This window comes from Eucyclogobius newberryi, unplaced genomic scaffold (assembly GCF_026437365.1).
Source record: "Eucyclogobius newberryi isolate DKJ021-1_F unplaced genomic scaffold, fEucNew1.0.hap1 SCAF_22, whole genome shotgun sequence".
NCBI lineage: Eukaryota > Metazoa > Chordata > Actinopteri > Gobiiformes > Gobiidae > Eucyclogobius > Eucyclogobius newberryi.
In genome coordinates this window covers 10,360,872-10,380,251 of record NW_027315857.1, presented here as the reverse complement: position 1 = coordinate 10,380,251, position 19,380 = coordinate 10,360,872, and the positions used below count along the sequence as shown (strand labels likewise).

Genomic DNA, 19,380 nt, shown 5'->3' with positions numbered 1-19,380 from the left:
TTACTCTAAATGCCTTATTGTATTTCTTATTACAAAAATGGCAAAACCAAATAGAATTAAATTGTTTAATACTTTTAATGACATAATTAATTCTCAATTGTTCTTTTTTATAAGAAATTCTTTTCATTTTTCAAATTTTAGACCAGAGAGAGAACAATACCCATAAATCAAAAACAGTCGCCTTTCAACAAAAATGAAGAAATCAAGGCACATACAAACCTATATCATGTTAGTCCAGTCACTGATTGTCACTGAAATCCAGTGGGATGGTATCTGAGCAACAGGACTGTCCCAAAACATGTGATAGTGGTTTTGCTCCTGGCGGCCACACTTTCTCCTACAGTTAGTTTGCTCAAATGCATGCAAACATCCACCATCTACTTTATCGCTAGATGACCAAGAACTACTTTGGTTTATTTTGATTATCTCTACTGTGTGCACTTTTAGTTTTAAATCTGTGTCTGCTGGAGAATATTTATGCTTTTAATGCTGTCTAACTAGGTCAACCGGTGACTTTCCATCTGATCATACAGTAAAACACATCTGCCTCTCAAAGTAAATATGGCAAGAACTTACAGATATTTTACATTGGACACACTTCATTCATTCTACAGTCAATAAAATGTCAAACGTTGAATACTTCATATTTAGTTTTAGTGGTTCTTAACTCAACATACAGTGACTAGACTTTGACCCAGTTATGGTAAATCAGTTTAGTTGAGTATCTGGTTTCGGTCATGTTTGAAGTCACATCTGATATGGGTACTCTTGTTTCTTTGTCATCATTCGAAGACAAAAATGAAATCGAAAAAGTTAAAGTTTTTAAAATTCACTGTCCCGTCTCTACTATAAACATCATTGGTTAATTGTGACATAAAAATCTTTATGTTGATACAATCTTTTTTTTTTTTTTTTTTTTTGCCGTTTTAAATTTGGGCTTTACAAAAATTATTTGTGCGGAATAAGTTTAGATGTGTTACTGATCATTTTAATTTGAATACATAAAAGGCAATTGTGGGTGTCAACATTTTCCACTAGAGAATTATCTGATCATTACTGGCCATGTCAATGCTGATTATTTTGTTGAACATATATTATGTTCCTGGCCACACGGAAAACCGCATCAAGTCGGCGCAGACCAAACTGCGGAAAACAGATTTTAACCTTTTTTTTTCAAATGAGTGATTTTCCTTTGTCCTGTTGAATCTAATTATTAATTAAATTACTTAAGATTAAGATTTGAAATGTTTACACATAATGTGGCTTTGGTATTTGTCACATACTACAAAAATATACTGCAGGATTATGTTTTTTTTCTGTCATTGCAGGTTTCAAACTACAGAATCATTACAAAACAAGTTAAATTAATGAAATTAATCTGTGAAATATAAATTGTGTATAATATAGTCCATACCCTTCTCTTTGTATAGTGTTAAAGTACTTATATTATGGATTATGTTATCAGCCTTTAAACATGCTTCAGAGTATCTTTAGTGGGGGAATTCCACAAGTTAATAATAAGCGATGCTAGCAGTCGCGCATGTACTGATTGTGATTGGACGGGAGAAATTCACAGAACTGGCGATGATTTATGGACTTACAAACAGCAGATTCTCTGAGCCACGTCACAGATCGAGAAAAGGTCAGTTATCGAGGAGATTCAGAACAGTGTTTTTGACGCTCGGAGGGGAGATGATTTTTAAACCAGGATTCAACAAACATGCTACTCCAGGTATGTTTTTGATGAGGAATGATGTTAGAACATGGTTAAAAGAAGTACATTTTGCACATGTGTCATTTAAAGCTACTCCTAACGCATTTAGACAACACACTTGACTAGGTTAAAGTTCCAATATTTTTTATTTGTGATATAATAGCAATGTTAATTATATACTATTACTAGACTATGAGGCGCTGTGTAACCTCTGTAGATTGAGCCGCTGCCTTCTTGGCTCTTCTTGCTGCACCCGACTTCCTCTTCGCTTTAGCCTTGAAGACAGGTCCAATCTTCTTGCCCATCTTGGCTTTGGATCCATATCTAAACAAAACAACATGTTACGGTACATTACAATACAACAAAAAGGAGAAATTAGGATGTTCTAGAAGACTTACTTGCTGGTCCGTTGGGTGTCTTTACGTGGACAGACTTTGCGCTTGTGTTTCAGACTTCCACAGTTGAAGCAGCCCTGCTCTCCGCTGATGCCACAGGGGTGATCCGGGAGGGCGCAGCGGCCGCACGCTCCGCAATGTCTCCAGGCTGAAAAGAAAGTCAATCGTTTAACTATATTACGGTACTTGGAGTTGATACAGTCTGGAAGCAATGTTTCCAGATTTTCAGAGAGATAAAAGCCGACCAACCCCCCCAAAAAAAAAACAGTTGCACAAAATTTCCTGTGTCGCAAAAGGTTAAAAATGTAAAACAGTACGACCAAAACGCTAAAAACAACTCAACTATTCTGATGTGAAGAAGCACCTCAGAAGCAAGCCCTCCAAACAACAAACTCTCCAAAAATAGAAGCTACAAAGCCGCAATCAAGAAGCGGATTTGCGATTGAGCCATTTTACGTTCACACTTTTTTCCCTCTCCATCTGTTACTGACACCCAATCACAGCCTGCCAAATCTGCCACTCAACCAATCACCTCCCAAACGAGTCCTACTGTAAATGCACTCTCTCTCCTCTCAATCACTGTGCTTTTTTTTTTTAGCTACAAATGGCAAAACTCTTCCTGTCTATGCCCTCGCCACCATTTCATCACATCACAGAGTTTACAGTTTCGATTGACTAATATTTACAGCATATTGACTCTTCTGGATTCATGTTTGGTGATATTTTGTACGCCAGAACGGCAGTTGATGGTACTTACAGGGCTTAACGCACTTCTCACAGGTAGAGCAGTGCTTCCATTCCCGTCCGTCCTGTGAAAACAAACAGCTTAAAGTGACTAAAACGATTAACAATGTATTTACTACAGGTTTTACAGTGGGTTGCAGCGGGGCGCGGTACCTTAGATGGACACACGTTGCATTTGGGACAGTGTTTGTTGAGGGACCAGACGTACCTCTCGCACGCAGAGCAAAATCTGGGAGATGTCGGGGAAAATACAAGCATTCATTTGATCGTGCGCACCGTTGATACGTATATTGTTGTTTAAATTAGCGTGTTTTCTGCTTGCGTGGATACCTGTAGCCCTCCTCTTTAGGCAGGACAACGTCTCTGGGACAGATGTTGGTGAACAGTCTGACAGGAGACTGCTTCCGACCAGTTTTCCCGTGTTTATACAGAGGGTGGTTGTCATAGTCCACCTGGTCCAAAAACACAGAAAACGGTTACGGTTGAGAGAAAGGTTTTGGTCGTTTGTTGTGTTTTTCGTACCTGATAATCCAGCATTCTGAACGAGGGCAGACACTCTACAATGCGAGGCTCAAAGAAGTACGGGAAGCTCCAGATCATGGGCATCTCGGCAACGCTGCCGTCTGTAGTCAAAACCAGTGAAAGGAAAAGGTTTAAAGTGCAGCAAGAGGAAGCAGTGGTGACTTCTGTCCTGACGTGTGACGCGCCTTTGTGGCATAATAGACTGCACCACTGTGTTCCATCACTTACCCACCGCCAGCTGGAGCCGCAGATCAGACACATGCACTTGTGAATCAAAAGTCAGATGCCCCTTCATAAAAACTGTATGTTTTTGGCTTCTTTGCAGCTCATGCCGCTGGTATGGCACGTAACCAAGCTTGGCTGAGACAGTCAATGTTTTGGAAATCTACTAATAAAGATGTATAAAGATAGATGTTTTGGACTAATCTAGATGGGGCCGCACAGACATTTGAGTGTTTTTTGTTAAGAATACAAAAAAGTAAAACGCAACTTATTCTTTAAGTATGTTTACTTTCTAGAAGACATTTTTGTACAGTGTAGCGTTGAACTCAAAGTAATTTAAAGTGATACTGTTGTTATGTCCTTATGCCCTATTTTTTGTTGCAAATGTTCACTTTGGTCACTGTAATGTGGATTTAAAGTTCAATAAATGATTGTTACCACTGCTCTGTTGGTCTTTCCACGCCTGAGAGATGAGAGAGAAGCTGTTGGCCAGAGGTTTTACCAGTCCGCCAAATGGAGGGTCTGCCACCATCACCACCTTATCCCCATCGGACTCTGAGAGGAAACCCTGGAGAACGCTCCTGGAAGTCTGCAAACGCACAGTTACAGTTTATGTTCATTGAATACAAATGAAGTACGTCTTATTTAAAACACCAGTGATGACTTAGTTCAAGTTATTTGTTGTGACGTTAACAGAAATATAACTTTTAAATTACAATGAATTTACATCATTATGACATATTTTTCTTGAAAAGCAAATAAACTCGAGTCAAACCCAGTCATGGAAAGACTTATTTGGTTGAAAATATATTGAGATAATACAGTAAAATAACTACTGATACATTTGATTTTTGTGAGAAATAGCATGCTTTACCAACATTGCTTTTCGAAACTTCCCATCCAGTTATGAACCGGAATTAGGACTAGACAAGTACCAACCAGGTCTGAACCAGGACTAACCCAGGATCAAAACAGGTCTAAAGCCGGATTACACGAGGACTAAAGCGACTGCTCACCTCTGCTCCAAAGCAGTGATGGTTGAACATGTTGTAGTGGCAGAACTCCCCCTGGCTGTAGAACTGGGCGTACCTGGAACACACAAACTGGCAGGTAAATGCGCGTGCTATTGGCTTCAGCGTGTCGGGGCTCATCTACTATGCGCACGTGACTGGGGCAAATGGGGCCCGCGGGTCATGTGACGGGGGGGGGCCGGGTGCACTGCAGGCTCCAGCGTGTGCCACACCCAGAGCAAGAGCACCTCGAGTTTCCCTTCAGAGAAAAGCCAACAGGCACAGGATTCCGGAAAGAACCACTTCTCAGGTAAAACTACTGGAAACAAGACGAGGAAAGCAGTAGAAAGTAGTTAAATATCTAAGTATGCGTGTCATGTACTTAAGTGTGTGTAATGTTGAGTAACGACTTCTACTTCAGGGACAGTGTGTATCGTTAACTTTCTTGAATTGAGCACATCGACCTTTTCTGCTGAGCTTATTATTAAAGGTGCACTGTGCGACTTTTCTGGTGTCTGTGTCTCCATGGAGATGTCATAGCTTTCCCTCAAATGTCCCACCGTATAGCATTATGTACTGTATCTCCATGGATCTGTGGACAGACGGCCCGGGTCGCAGTGAGAAAGTGTGTTTTTTTGAGTTTGTGTTGCGATTAAAGCCACTGTGATTGAATCAAATGCGAGATGCAAGTTTAATGCCGTACTGCGGAACATTCCAGGCAAAGCAATAACATCTTCATGGAGACGAGCACTGGGTGGACATGCTAGTGCGCCTTTAAGACAAAAACAATGATGCGTTGCTTAAAAACATCAATGAGACTAAATCTGACCTTTAGTAAACAGTTTTAATGACGAAAGTACTGTTATTTTTTGTGTTGTCATTTGTCTAAAACATTGACCCCAAAAAAGAGCATTTTTATTTATGCTTTTGGTATCTGAATCTGTATTGGGAATAGAGTGTTTTCCTTAGTATCTAAATTGAGTTTGAAATGTTGGTATTGTGACAACACTAGTGCGACGTAAACCTTGTGTCGCTACAATTTGCCTACGGTCTTAAAAGTGTAATCTCAGAATCAAAGTGGCAAATATTTGAAAATGTTTAGGTGTGAAGTTATTTTCCTTTTACTTACAGAATCTTATTAAATCATGTGGATTAGAGCTGTAACAACAAAATAAAAAATCATAGTTGCATTTTGTTAATCGTCATCGTTATCTGCACTCAAACACGCAGATGAAAAGACCTTTTTAGAACGAAGGCAGCGACATTTTAAATCAAAATGGCAAAAAAGAATAAACAATTTCTGATTCTGATTAATAATAGACTTAATTTGTAAATACTCTTTATCTAGAAGCCTTTAGACTGTAGATTTCAACTTTTATTTGGTTGATAATGTCTTTAAAAGGTCTCAACGTTCAGTAGAAATAATAGTTTGCTAAAGGATTATTAAAATAACAATTAGTGACAGCCCTGAAAGCCCAACTGTCATTCAAAACTGATCACCATTGGCTGACAGTAGTTGCTTCACATGTTCTGGTATTACAATACTTTATGCCTTTGTGTTTCAACAACCTTCCTCCTGCTCCGTTTCTTATATTCCCCATAACATGCAGGACTGGGTTTCTTTAAAAACACAACTGCGACATGTAAAACTAGCTCAAAACAGTTGAAAATGACAGTTCTTTAGCAGAAATGTCCAGTGAGAAGGGCTCAGGGGCGCCCTCTGCAGGGGACCAGGGAGCGCTGCAGGACGCTACGAGGCTGACCCTTCAGGCCTCGACTGAAGTCAGGGTCCAGCCTTTTCCGCGCTCGCCGCAGCTGCAGAGGAAGTTAGCCAAAGCAGCACTGCCCGCCCAGGTATAAAACACAACTGTAGCTTTTTTAATCCACGCAAATGTCATTTCATTATTATGTGTCGTTGTGCAGCGTCTACTCAATTAATTAATTACCCATAGAGGTGGGAAATATATTGAAAAAATTGATGATATCACAATTGTTGTTTGGGAGATACACAAGATTTGAACACAGACATGTCATTTATAGTAAGAACTGTTATAATGGCTGTAAAATAAGCAGTATAAGAGTAAAAATAGAACATGTAAAGACAATAATGTGATGTTCCTGCACTTTTTTGGGTTCATTTTACAGTCTTATCATGTTTTATACCATACTTCCACGTTTTAGCACATGCCTGATGGATTGCAATAAACGTATTCAGAATATTGTCAAATAATCCCCAAAAATACTGAGATATTCACTTCACAGACTTATTAGCCTTTCAAATGTCAATAGCAATATTTAAACTCTGAGATTGTTCCTTGTATTCTTCTAAGTTATCTTCCTGATTTTGCATAATGTTTAAAATGTTGTGGTGTTTGCTATTATTTCTGACTTTATCCAAGCTCAGTTTGAACTTAATTATCCAATAGGGGCCGCTGTCAAAAAGTATGAAAGAACTACGAGCAGAGAAGGCCAAGGCTGAGGCCCGGATCCAATCTCTAGAGAAACGCAGGGCAGACCTCGCAGTGAGTCCTGGATTATTCCACACAAACCCCCCCCCCCCCCCCCCCCCAAAAAGTACTAATAATTGACTTTTTAACATTTGCCGCAGGCCAGGAGTGAGATGATGAAGCAGCAGATTCACGGGCGCTACGAGGCGATGCGAGCAGCGCTGAAGCAGGATGAACAGGCAGCGATGGAGACTCAGGACATAGACCTGAAGAGAACCAGGGCCAAGCTAGACCAAGTCCTCAAGACCTGGAATCAACATCTAGACCAAGTCACAAAGACCATAAGCAGTGCTCAGAAAACACTCAAGGATGACTCCAAGGCGACCTCTGGAGGAGAAATGGAAGTATGACATAACCCAATAAATATAGTTTGGATTTAGTTGGACATAGCCCAAAATGTGTAAAGATAGAGGTAAAGACAGAGCTTTTCTTATTTTAGCTGAAAATACTTACCGGTACTACAACTACTACTACTATAAAAAAGGGAAAAAAGTCAAAAAAAAAAAAAAATATGAATATGAATTAAAAAAAAAAAAAAACTCTCAAATTTTCAAAACAAAAGGAGGATATTTGCATCTGTGTAACTCGTCAGACACTTTGGCTCATTGATAATATCCATGTGTATTCATTTTAGTCGTTTAGTCGCCAATCAGGGCGCTGCTTTCAGCTCTTATGTTTAAGTAAAAGTATTGAAGTACTCCTTTTAAAATGTTCTTTTAGAATAATAGACCTATATTTCACAGATTTTAAAGAACTGAATAATGTTATCTTGATAAAGAATGGCGGTGATTTTTTCTCCCATATATACATCAGAAGCAACTTATTTAACTTTTTCATTGTCCTGGTTTTCATTTAGATATTTTAGTTTGCTGAATGTTTACTCAATTACTCAAGAACCCTCCTTGTTGTTTTTAGGGGAAAATGGAGAATGTAAGGTAAGAATTCATTCAAACTGAAATAGTGGATTTTGCATTCAACTATAACTGCGTGACTTTTCTCCAGTTTAAAGAAATCTGACGGGGCGAACATCCGACTGGACGAGGAGCGGTTTGCGACGCTTGTTCATACGCTCTCCAACTTGTGCCGACAGCTGCGGGTCGAGCTGCAGAGGAAGACGCTGCTGCTCGGTACGTTTGAATACTGTGGATCCATAATCATAAAGATATATAAAGATACAGGGAGAAAGCCATTTACCATGATCATATGGGATTTGGGATATTTTATATGCAACACATTTGTAGAGTAGTCAATGTTTTATTGTGATTCATTCCTGTATTGTCTTGAAACTGAGGCTGCAGTGCTCAGAAAATGCCTGTTTTCACCTACCCCCCCTATCCCCGCCCACATCCCAGTACTTAGTGATTATTTGAAGAATGAGTGACACATGTAGAGTTCTAAAATGTCATGTAGCCACTTTTGACGAATTAAAAACCTGTAAATGACAATCTGCTGCTTGTTACAGTGAAATGTCACTATGAAGAGGCGGGGCTTATCCGTTCTGGAGTTTTAAATAGGAAGTCAATGGACCTGTTGGTATATTTAAGCCCGTTTAGATCAATATTGCTGTTTACAATGAACATAATGTAAATTGATGATCTACTTGTGTTATAGTTGAATACAAGTACCTGAAAATACATAATCTGTCTCCTTTAACAAATACATACATTCTTGTGTATAACTTTAACACACAATACCTCTTTTTTTTTTATTTTGCACAGTCCAAAACCAAACCATGAATTCCAGTTTTTGTTCCTCCCAGACCTGCTGCCTGTCACGGTCGACGCTCAGACGTGCCACCCCCAGCTCACCGTTACCCCAGAGGGCAGCGGCCTCTTCTGCGGAGCCGCCCGCTCATCCACGGAGCTGCTCCCTCTGCAGTTCGACAGTGTGTGCTGCGCTCTTGGCTCCACCCCGGTCTCCTCGGGGCAGGGCTACTGGGAGGTGGACCTGCGCTGCTGCTTCTCCGGTTGGGCAGTGGGCGTGGCTTACGGGAAGTTGGAGAGGAAAGGGCAGGACAAAGGATGCAAACTCGGCCGGAATCGGAACTCGTGGTGCGTGGAGTTTAGGAACGGACGGCTGTCGGCGTGGCACAACGACAGGCACGTGGCATGTCAGCGCGCGGGGCAGCCGCAGCTGAAGAGGGTGGGCGTGTGGGTGCACTTCGATATGGACCTGCTGGTGTTCTACGACGCAGACACTATGGGAGTTCTGCAGAGCTTCTCCAAGGCCGTGATGCCCATGTTCGACCGGGCTCACCATCAACTCACCGAGCCCCTGTACCCCGCCGTGCGCTTGGTTAAACCGGACACTCAAGCACGGCCCAACCACGTGGAGTTCTGTCACAGCGCGCTCAGGTTGTCACGCTTTTGAATAATCACACAGCCATATTAAAAGGGGCACTATGTAAGTTTTTAGGTGGAGGGTCTGAAAAATGCTATTTCCCATGGAGGTTTTGTTGTGGGGTAAAACTATATGCGTTTATATGACGCTGTGTGACAAGCACAGACATGAACACATTTATCTTATTTGTCATTTTCCCATGTACATGAATAATCACCTAAATAAAACAATATAATGTGTGAGACTAAAGGTTGTATGTAGTGAGGGCATTTATTAGACACTTCTGTATGTTGTTATTACTGACCTGAAGTCTATGTCCAACAACAGGCTCTTTAAGGGCTCGTCTTTCTTCTCCAGGTTTCTTAACTTGATCAGCTCATGGAGTCTGATAGGGGGCAAAAGAGGCAAAATTATAAAAAAGAAAATAAGGCCGCTTACAATTTTCACTAAAACATTGTAGTTAATACTAGTTTCTATTCAAGCTTAAGCTAAAAATGTTCTCCCTTGTTTGACAATGTTAGCGTTTTAAATTGTACTTCCTGGTTGGTAAAACAAAACACTTCATACTAGGTTTACTGTACAAATAGGATGGATACATCAGTTTCATCCTTCATTTTTTTCCAGTCCCCACATCAAATTCTGCAAGTTTTGTCATTTGATAAAATTTAATAATGGCCCAACTAATACACTATCCTAATGCTCCATAGTTTATGCAAAATCATATGCGTATCAACATGAATACCATAAATACTGTTACCTCGGGGTGCCCACGCACAGCACCTTCTTGAACCCGAGCCTGACCAGCGTGTCGAGCAGAAAGTTTGCACTTCGGTCGGCGAACAGGAACTGGGCGTTGCTTTTCTTGTTCTCCAGCGGTCGCAGAAGGACACTGGGCCTTCTGAGCTGGGCACTGGACACCTCTGACAGTCTGTGAGAGGAATGGGCTGAGTGTTCCCCTGGCAACAGCAGTAACTGACACTCTACACAGAACCTCTTCTCGTGCAGCGGCAAGCTCACAAACTTCTTGAATCTGTCAAAAGGAAAGGGAATACATGCTTTATCAGTCAGTATTTTACAGGAAATGTTCACGATGTTAAGGGCCGAGTAATATACAGGAACACACATTGAAAACTACACTGGGGGAAAAAGGTGGGTTTTAAAGATATGCTAATCCAAGATACAGGGCAACCAAAAATGTATTTAAAAAAAAGGCAATGTGCAGGTTAATCATTTAAATCAGGGTATAAAGTGGTACGCATGTCTGCTGTACTTGACCCTCCAACAACATTTACAGGCAAGTTTAAGATTGTACATTGCAAAACAATCATCAGATAACTCTCTATTTTAGCTGACAAGTAAATAATTTTTTCAGATTGGTTGACTAGTCAAATGAATACTTCTAATGTGCAATGAGTTTTTTTAAAAACACATTTTTAAGCAAATAACAGTGAGGACATGGTGACCGAAGGTTTTTAGATAGAGAATATTTAGGAATAAAGTGTATTATTGATAAAAATCTGAAAATATGTATTATTTTTTGACATTTTGATTCAGAAATGCTGCTTTCTTTGTTAAAAAAGTAATTTTGTGTGTTTTAGAGTTTGTATAGTCCAGGTATTATCTAAATACAACTATGATTGTTTTCATACTATTAATTTCATACCAAAAATAAAAATAATTACAAACATTTAATAACAATGTAGTTGTTCAGTCTGAATGATTCCCTATATCATCATCAGTCTTTGGCCCTAGCGGTTGTGCATGTTCAAAATGTGTCCCTTGGTGAAAAAGGTTTGGACACCCTGGCTTAGCGTGTTTTTTTCTTCTCAAAAACAATATTTTATTGTTTACAGTGGACATTCAAATACCTAAATCAGTCAAACTTTTCACTCAAAGTACCACCTAAAATAGAAACGAAATACGGAATACATCAGACATAAATCAGGGCTAATCCAGGTCTAAAATGAGACTAAACCATGGACAAGGTGGTTCTAGAATCTAGATGATAATTAACCCAAAGGAGGACAAAAACATGAATACATCCGTTTCTAAATAAAACAAATACATTAAACTGTTTATTAAATGTAATCTTTACTATATATTGCGCAGTCACAGATATGGATCAATGGATATAAACATGTATTACCTGGCACAGTACTGCTTATGGGTAAAAGGTGGCATCTTTGACTTATTTTCCTCTTCTCTTGCCAAGTGCCTGGCCTCTGACACCTGCCACAAACATAAAAATCAGTAATGCCACAACCTTTAGACAAGGCTTTTCGCAATAAACCAGATATTTCACCTTCTCATCCTCCCATTGGAAGAAGTTGCATTCTTTTCTGTCTCTGCAAGCTGAGCAGGCGTAGAACCTTCTGCCTGTAGCGCCTCCTTCACCAACTTTCTCGAATAACAAAGTGGGACCTGGAAACGAAAATCAATCAATCAATAAATCAATAAATCAATATCATGGATCAACTCGTGGCAGTTCAGTTTTGGATAAGTACCGTGGGGACAGCAAGGCGCAGCCCGGTCTTTTTCGTGAAGAACTAGCTCTATTCCCAAAGACTCACAGCTTTCCATAATTGTGCCGTTTTAAACCTTTATAAAATAAGCTCAGTTACACTAGAATTGAAAAGAAAACGCAGCGCAAACTCTGATATTCAAGAAAGTTTTCGTAAACCACGAGAAATACACCACCATGCTTGAAGGGTCGCTGCTGTATGACGTCACCTGTCGCACAGAAATCTGATTGGTTGAAGTTAACGCGACCCCGGAAGTCTTTCAGGAAAAAAACAAACATAATTCATAAAACGCATGGATCTAAAGGGTATATATTATTTTATTGCTCGGGGGAAAAAAAACTAAAAATGTATAAATAATAGTTATGTATGATGGCAAATATATTGATAATAAATAAGTCGTTGCTAAAGACGTATTTGCGGAACAGAAATTGATCCAATACAACGGAGAAAGTTTAACATATAAAACGCATAACTGTGAAGTAGTTAAAGATTATTTCTGAGATTTTACATTGTCTTTTAAAAAATTTATGAATCCAGCCAAAAGTCAGGAAATGTTTATGACTTTTCTGTAAAATTGTCCAACGAAATATAGAACTTCTCAGGGAAGACTATCGACTGTATGAGTTTATGGTTTCAGGCTGTGGTTTAACACATTCTTTCTCCAGTTTTTGTCTTCCAATTAGGCCCAAATGGAAGATGAGCGTTCCAGAATGCCCCAATTTGCACCTAAGTAATCTACTATCTAAGTATAAACACAGTCTCAAAAAGTACATTGAAAGTTGTGTTGTCATTTTAACTCCTTCTACTACTTAATGTGAAGATTTAATAAATACTAAACTTTTAAATATATTTATTTTTTAATAAAAGCAAGTATTTATATCAATCATGTCTTTATTACAAAAATACATCTCAAAATTTACATGCAAACAAACAAAAGCAAAAAGTGGCTCTAATAAAGGTTATTTTAGTCGTACAGTATTCAACGCTTATTTCTGCTTAATTGAAATACATTTTTTACCAAATAAAGGTTGAAATATGAGAATAAGTGTATTAATGACAAAAACAGCAAATAATTTAAACACTCTTTTTGATATTTGAATTAAATGTTAAAAGATCTTCTGGCGGAGTCTGTATTGTCCAGGTATCAATAACGAGTATGATTATTTTAATAGTGGACTAGCCATACATATTGAGATTCATTGTTGCAGCTCTTTAAGTGACTATTGTAATCCTAAATTTTCACCAAAAACAATAAAAATGCAAACATAATAGTGCAAACCGTTGTTATAAGGGTGTAATACTGTAGCGAATATTAGCAGCTGTCAAAGCAAACATGCAGTACTGAGAGACATTTCTATGACATTGTGGTAAATCACATTCTTGTCTGCAGCCGTCCTCACTGTGGGGCAGGAGCGGCGTGGATGGTGATCACCGGCTGAAAGCACAACAGTATACATGTACTACAGCAGTTTCATTGTTTTATTTAGAATATACAGTTCAAATATATTAAACCCAAGACATTTGTACAGAATGTGTGTGTGTGTCATCGTCATACCACTTTTGGACCAGGAGAGCAGCAGTTGACCACCTTACAGGCATAAACTATGAGCGTGACAGAAATGGCAAAGAGCGCCACATGGATGACCACGAACTCAGAAAACAGGTGCAGACGAGCAGCCTGTGGACAGAAGAGGATGGACAGCAAACTCTTTACAATTACAGAACAATGGGGAATTTATTGCTCTTAAATGTCAAAAAGGTTTTTGGAGTATAGGTTGAACATATTAAATAATAAAATATGCATACCTGTATGTTCTTGCAGGACTCTCTGTCTTCGTTTCCACGATCATAATAATAGCAATTAAAATCAGGCATTTGAACCAGGGTGAGGATCAGGTTGAAGAAGGAGGCCAAAGCGGCTACAATCTCCATTCCCAGACAAGCCTTGAGCTAAAAATGTATATAAAACATTACTACAGTAGTATTACAATACGTTTGAATGGAATCTGTAAACACGTATATGATGTCAAGAGGTATGTATATATTCCTACATATTTTCTTCTACGTTTGCACCATTACTACTCTCACTTGTATGAAGACATTGGTGCTAAAACAGGAAATGTGACTCGTGTGTATTTCTGCTGATGAGTTGTGATTTCTTAATACCGTAGGACGATGGAGATTTTTTGCTGCTATGGCCACACTTCCTGCAATAAAAATCTGCAACGGGAACATTCATTTAGTTTCAGCATGATGTAAAGGAATGCCGGAGTAAAATGCATAACTCATTACAGTGAAGGTTGTTAATCTGCTGGTTGTACTTACAAACATTGATGAAACAAAGAATGGTGTTTCCAGCTGAAACTTGGTTAGGTCAAAGCCAAATAACACGGCCACACAGCTGGAGAGGAAGATGGTCAAGCATATCTGTGTGAGCTGGACATTGGCATCGGCATAAGTGTTAATAAACTGTGGAAAGAAGGATACAAAAGAGTAAACACAGACTCACCCCCAGGATTTTGGGCTCTCCCTCCAGAAACTTGAGCTTCCTCTGATCGTTCCTCTGGAAGGACACAGTCACCAGAGGACTGTCCGGCGATCCCAGGTCCGCTTCAACAACAGCAGTCTCTGAAAAAACAAAAAACAAAAAAAAACACTATGAACACCGTTGGTGCTTCGTTAACGCAATCAACACGATTGTTCATGTTTTTCCTGGAGTGTAACCATGTCCATAGAGTTGTGACCGTTATTTACCTGCCATGTCGCGCTGAGCGTCAATAAACTGCGCAGTTGGCAGAGATTTCACGCCCGACTTCTTATCTGTCTTCTCCAAGCGCGCAACTTCTGCCCTGCCCTGTTCTGTTCAGTTCTGTTCAGTTCTGGTCCCGCACTTCCTCTGTCTGCAGTCAGCTGTCCACAGGGAGAGACGCCATTGGCTGCGGTGCCGTGGCGTCGACACGCATGGGGTTTGTAAACAGGCTATTTTTCATATATAATATACTTTCTTAAAGGATATTGTCATTGTAAAGCTTCTTCTGATGTAGAGTAACCTACAGCCTGGAGAGGCCTACAGTGGGGTGTGCAAAAGTAATAATAATAGTAATACAAAAACAAAACAAAACAACTACTTAAAAGGTTATTTGGGCCAGGAAGCCTAGGGCCAAGAAGCAATTGGCATGAGGGCCACATTTGACAACCTGCATATCATTTGGACATAACAAATTACGTATAAAAAACATCATACACATTATTGTAAAAAGTACGTTTCTAATTACAGGGGGCGGGGGAATTACTACTCGAATTGTTGATTGTCAATTACAAACATTTACACAAGGTGGCGCCAAAGGACATCACACCGATGTTCGACCCACAGCCTGACGCATGTCTGCACCAGGGGAAGTTTACTATTAATGTAATTAGCTTGTCTACGTTTATGTAGGCCTATTTATCAAAATACAACTATACATTAGCTAAGATCTAATTCCCCCCCAAAATTGTCCATCTATCATTATTAAGTATTATACTACATGAGCACGAAAGATCTTGTAGACATTAAATAATAATAAGATAAGATAATCCTTTATTGTCCATACATGGGGAAATTTAATTGTTGCAACGCAGGTAGATACAGAGGAAAAGGACAGATAACAACAGGAAGTTTAAAAAACTCTCTTAATAGAAGAATTCTTATAAACAAAAACTCTTATAAACAAAAACTCTTATAAACAAAAACTCCTATTGACAAAACCTCTCATTTCCTAATAAGGAATGGAGGGGAAAAATAAATAAAGATAAAAATAAAATTAAAATAAAATAAAAAAAACAGCTAGCGTAAGACAAGTTAATGATGATGATAATAATAATAATAATAAGCATAAACATACACATAATCATAAATCATAAATCATATTTTGTGTTAGTAGAAGACTTTTTGTGTTTTTTCTTTCATAAACCCAGTCACATTTAGACAACATTTTTCTTGACAGCTATACTTTCTTGGCCTAACTCATTTCCCTCACAGTTTGCACTTTTATTTTGAAGCCCCTTTCCGGAAACACCACTCGCTCACATTTCTCCCTCCTGCCGCGATGCTGCGCGGCGCGCCCACACCCGACGCACCCGACAACCTGCGCCGCTGCGTGCGCCTCCGCCTCACCGACACCGACACGCGCGCTGTCCGCTGCAGTGTGCGCCGCGCCCGGGTCACGCTCGCCTCTCCGTGAACCCCCCCTCTCTCTGTCTCTCTGTCTCTCTGTCTCTCTGTCTCTCTGTCCACACGGACGCATTCATCCACGCTGCTGCGGAATCCCACCGACAACCGCCCTCCATCCGCCGCATCCTGCGTCTGCGTCTGCGGTCACTGCTCGCGCGCGCGCCGTCAATGAGGATATTGTGTCTGATTCCCGCTGCGTCTTTATCATCACCGGGACCGCCACCATGAGCGCGGGTAAGACGCCCTTTCACGTCATAACGCATGGAAAACGACTCCTAATCTAAATTACCCAGCATGAACGCGGCTCGATTGTGTCCTCTGTGCAGCGGATGTGTTAGAAAATAGTCCGTCCCGTCCCGTCACTGAGTCATTATCGTGTAGTAAAGCGGGTAAGTCGTGTTCTCAGTGCGATGGATGAGACGTCATTACGCATTCTGTTGACATCCGTCCCGTGTGGTGGTTCCGACAGCCCCCAGCTCCATCTTCCGCGTCTGCAGTTTATTCTGAAGCCGTGTCTGGTGGTGCCTGCGCCGGCTGCCACCGTTGTCTGAGCAGCGGTGGCGGAAAATGAAGAAAAAGTCAGTTTGATTGACGGGTTTGATTGACAGCGGCACCGGGACCCTCCACAAACACCTGTGAAATCCTTGAAAACTTGCTTCACTCCAGGTGATCCGATTTCGCCCACGAGGGGGTGCTGTGATTTGTTTGAAGTAGGGGAAGTTGGGGTGTGTCGGAATATCGAAATATCAATATATCGTGATACTAAATTTGGTGGTACAGTGTCGATATCGGGAGCTGCTCTATCGATGTATCGCCGTGAGTAAACGTGACAGTTTAGTTGCTTGGAAACTTGTTCATGCAAAACTTTTGACATATTCACTGTGTTGATTATTAAAATGGGGGTGTTTCATTTGAAATTTGTTAGTAGCAAAGAACAATATTGATAAATGTATCGGGTTCATTAAAGAAATCGTGATATGTCGTGAGCAAATATATCGATTATCGCATGTATCGCATTATAGATGTATTATGATATGTTATCGTATCGTGAGTAAGAAGTATCTATTTTGATACAGTTATGCACTAAAATGAGTCAGGAGATGGAAGGCAGCCCAAACCAGCTATCCTCCTCAAAAGTACAATAATTAAAGAAGTTTTTACAGACGTTTTTACAGATGTTTTTACATTTAAATCGTCAATATTACTTATTACTTTTAGATTGACTTTTTAAGTGGAAATCTTGTATTTATTCCATTCTAATTTGAAGGATTTGCCATGGCGACGCTCCTTTGTTGTTATCGGAACAGCTCAAATTCAGACGAAAATATAATATATTACGAATGGAGAAAAGTTGCGATCCTTCAGTTCAGGAAGTTGTCATTCGTCTGAAAACCATGAATATCTTCTCAAAGTTTATGCTCATTCTAGTGCTCGGTTTGCACCTTTTCCTCCATTAATCAACATTTTAAAACCTCAAATACCAAAAATAGGTATTAGCAAGTCGCGTGTTTGTTATCATCCGCCTCAAAATGACTAAAACGACTGTAATATTTGACCGCGGACGATCTCCCGCTGATGTTTTCACGCATCTGCTGTTACACAACACGCCCTGGTCTTCCGCTTCCGCAGACGTTAGCGGTGACCGTATCTGCCGCGTCGACGTGCTCCCGCTCTGATGGACGTCGGGTTTAATGAGTGGAGCTCTGCGGACCAGAAGTGGCCGGGCTGCTAATGAGAGCGCTGCATCGTGGAGGGAGAAATGTCCATTAACCGTCGTGAAGCAGTTGTAAAGCGTCTCGGAACGAGCTGCCGTTTGTCTGGGACGCTTGACCTTTCACCCCTGCGAGAATGCGGCCGTGACAGTGGACTTGTCTCTGTCTGATGTTTGTGCTTTGTTTTTCAGTAATTTTACCGCTGATGCGTCACTATGTTGTTTGTCTATGTTTTTTAATGGTATTAAGTCACAATTTGAGCTTTTAGTCATCATAATGTTGTATATTCTGTCAAAAACATACCTGGAATTGACTTCATTAGCTTAGCATCTTGGACGATAGCTGCCATTCGTTTTAGCTAAATACATACTGCTTCCTCTCCCCAGTGCTCGGATGCTTACTGCGCTTAAATGACATATATTATTTAAAAATTGGCTTTTTTGCGCTTTTAACCTTGTTTTTCCCCCTCAAAAACATACATAGAGTTGTATTTAGCTTGTATTTAGCTTTATTGACGCTGGGTAAGACGCCTTTTCACGTCATAACGCATGGAAAAGCTCACGTTAGACGACTCCATCTAAATTATCTAGCATTAACGCAGCTCGATTGTGTCCTCTGTGCATTGGATTTGTTGAAAATAGTCCGTCCCGTCCGTCACTGATTTATTATTGTGTAGTAAAGCAGTTCAGTCGCTTCCATTCCCCTGTGCTCGGATGCTTAATGTGCTCAAAGTACATATATTATTTAAAAATTTTAACCTTGTTTTTCCCCATCAAAACATACATAGAGTTGTATTTAGCTTGTATTTAGCTTCATTCACGCTTGTTTCATTGCTATTGTTTACAAGCTCGTCTTCTCTGCTCCTTCTCTCTCACTAAAATACTCCGTCTCAGTTTGATCAGATTTCATAGGTCGAGGGAGATGTGGTTTTTAAATCCATAAATCACTGTCAGACTCGTTTTGAGCATTTCTGCCATCAAACCGCACTCATTACAGCATTGTGATTGTATGGCCATGTTGCTTAATGGCCAGCTTTTGTTTGTGCTAACATTTAAAGTGGATTTATTTGAATGTGCATTGTGGAAATGGCATTGCCTTTCATTGGAATTTGAATAAATGGTTCCAGGGAAAGATGGTGTTTTCTCCAGAGGACATGTGCCTTAAGATAAGACGGTCACAGAACAATGCACTTCCTGCCTTCACCACTTCTGATTACTTTCTTTCCTGTTCCCACCAGATTTGCTCATTTATTGTTGTCTTTTTCTAAACTTATCCTGTTATTTCCCGGCTCCTGGAATCTTTTGGCTGTATGTTGTAGTTTTTCTAATGTATTTGCACAAGCCACATTTATTAAGACCATTGTTGAGAAAAGTAGCGTGTAAGCCACATTTGGATACGTCCACAATTGTCCGATGAGTCTAGCTAATCACTCACTCCTTATTGCCGATGATATAGTTCAGCTAAAGCCCCCGATTTGCT

General features: G+C 40.1%; 3 protein-coding genes across 3 annotated transcripts; 1 reads left to right on the top strand and 2 right to left on the bottom strand.

Moving 5' to 3' along the window:
- Nucleotides 1-1,884: 1,884 nt before the first annotated feature.
- On the bottom strand, nt 1,885-12,197 carry zcchc4 (zinc finger, CCHC domain containing 4). Its single transcript, XM_072459103.1, has 13 exons — nt 11,959-12,197; nt 11,757-11,875; nt 11,601-11,683; nt 10,212-10,484; nt 9,759-9,839; nt 4,614-4,686; nt 4,036-4,186; nt 3,376-3,476; nt 3,184-3,305; nt 3,007-3,082; nt 2,867-2,918; nt 2,113-2,257; nt 1,885-2,038 (listed from the first exon to the last, which is right to left on the bottom strand). Exons 1-13 carry the CDS (start codon nt 12,032-12,034, stop codon nt 1,900-1,902), a joined length of 1,491 nt encoding a protein of 496 aa, XP_072315204.1. The 5' UTR covers nt 12,035-12,197; the 3' UTR covers nt 1,885-1,899.
- On the top strand, nt 4,775-9,663 carry LOC140372102 (E3 ubiquitin-protein ligase TRIM62). Its single transcript, XM_072459385.1, has 7 exons — nt 4,775-4,917; nt 6,284-6,461; nt 7,034-7,129; nt 7,216-7,458; nt 8,030-8,049; nt 8,117-8,241; nt 8,874-9,663. Exons 1-7 carry the CDS (start codon nt 4,775-4,777, stop codon nt 9,482-9,484), a joined length of 1,416 nt encoding a protein of 471 aa, XP_072315486.1. The 3' UTR covers nt 9,485-9,663.
- Nucleotides 12,198-12,849: 652 nt separating the features above from the next.
- LOC140371745 (membrane-spanning 4-domains subfamily A member 4A-like) lies at nt 12,850-14,845 on the bottom strand. Its single transcript, XM_072458953.1, has 7 exons — nt 14,731-14,845; nt 14,486-14,604; nt 14,302-14,412; nt 14,143-14,196; nt 13,783-13,926; nt 13,532-13,654; nt 12,850-13,411 (listed from the first exon to the last, which is right to left on the bottom strand). The coding sequence occupies exons 1-7, from the start codon at nt 14,735-14,737 to the stop codon at nt 13,373-13,375; spliced, it is 597 nt and encodes a 198-aa protein (XP_072315054.1). The 5' UTR covers nt 14,738-14,845; the 3' UTR covers nt 12,850-13,372.
- Nucleotides 14,846-19,380: the final 4,535 nt, after the last annotated feature.

Coding starts and splice junctions, on each gene's coding strand:
- LOC140372102 (XM_072459385.1), top strand. CDS start 4,775: ATGGGGCCCGCGGGTCATGTGACGGGGGGGGGCCGGGTGCACTGCAGG. Junction 4,918..6,283: donor CGGAAAGAACCACTTCTCAG/GTAAAACTACTG, acceptor TGAAAATGACAG/TTCTTTAGCAGAAATGTCCA. Junction 8,050..8,116: donor GGGAAAATGGAGAATGTAAG/GTAAGAATTCAT, acceptor ACTTTTCTCCAG/TTTAAAGAAATCTGACGGGG.
- zcchc4 (XM_072459103.1), bottom strand. CDS start 12,034: ATGGAAAGCTGTGAGTCTTTGGGAATAGAGCTAGTTCTTCACGAAAAA. Junction 11,684..11,756: donor TCCAATGGGAGGATGAGAAG/GTGAAATATCTG, acceptor TGTTTGTGGCAG/GTGTCAGAGGCCAGGCACTT. Junction 2,919..3,006: donor GCAACGTGTGTCCATCTAAG/GTACCGCGCCCC, acceptor TTGTTTTCACAG/GACGGACGGGAATGGAAGCA.
- LOC140371745 (XM_072458953.1), bottom strand. Junction 13,927..14,142: donor AAAATCTCCATCGTCCTACG/GTATTAAGAAAT, acceptor ATACATTTTTAG/CTCAAGGCTTGTCTGGGAAT. Junction 13,655..13,782: donor AGTCCTGCAAGAACATACAG/GTATGCATATTT, acceptor TTCTGTCCACAG/GCTGCTCGTCTGCACCTGTT.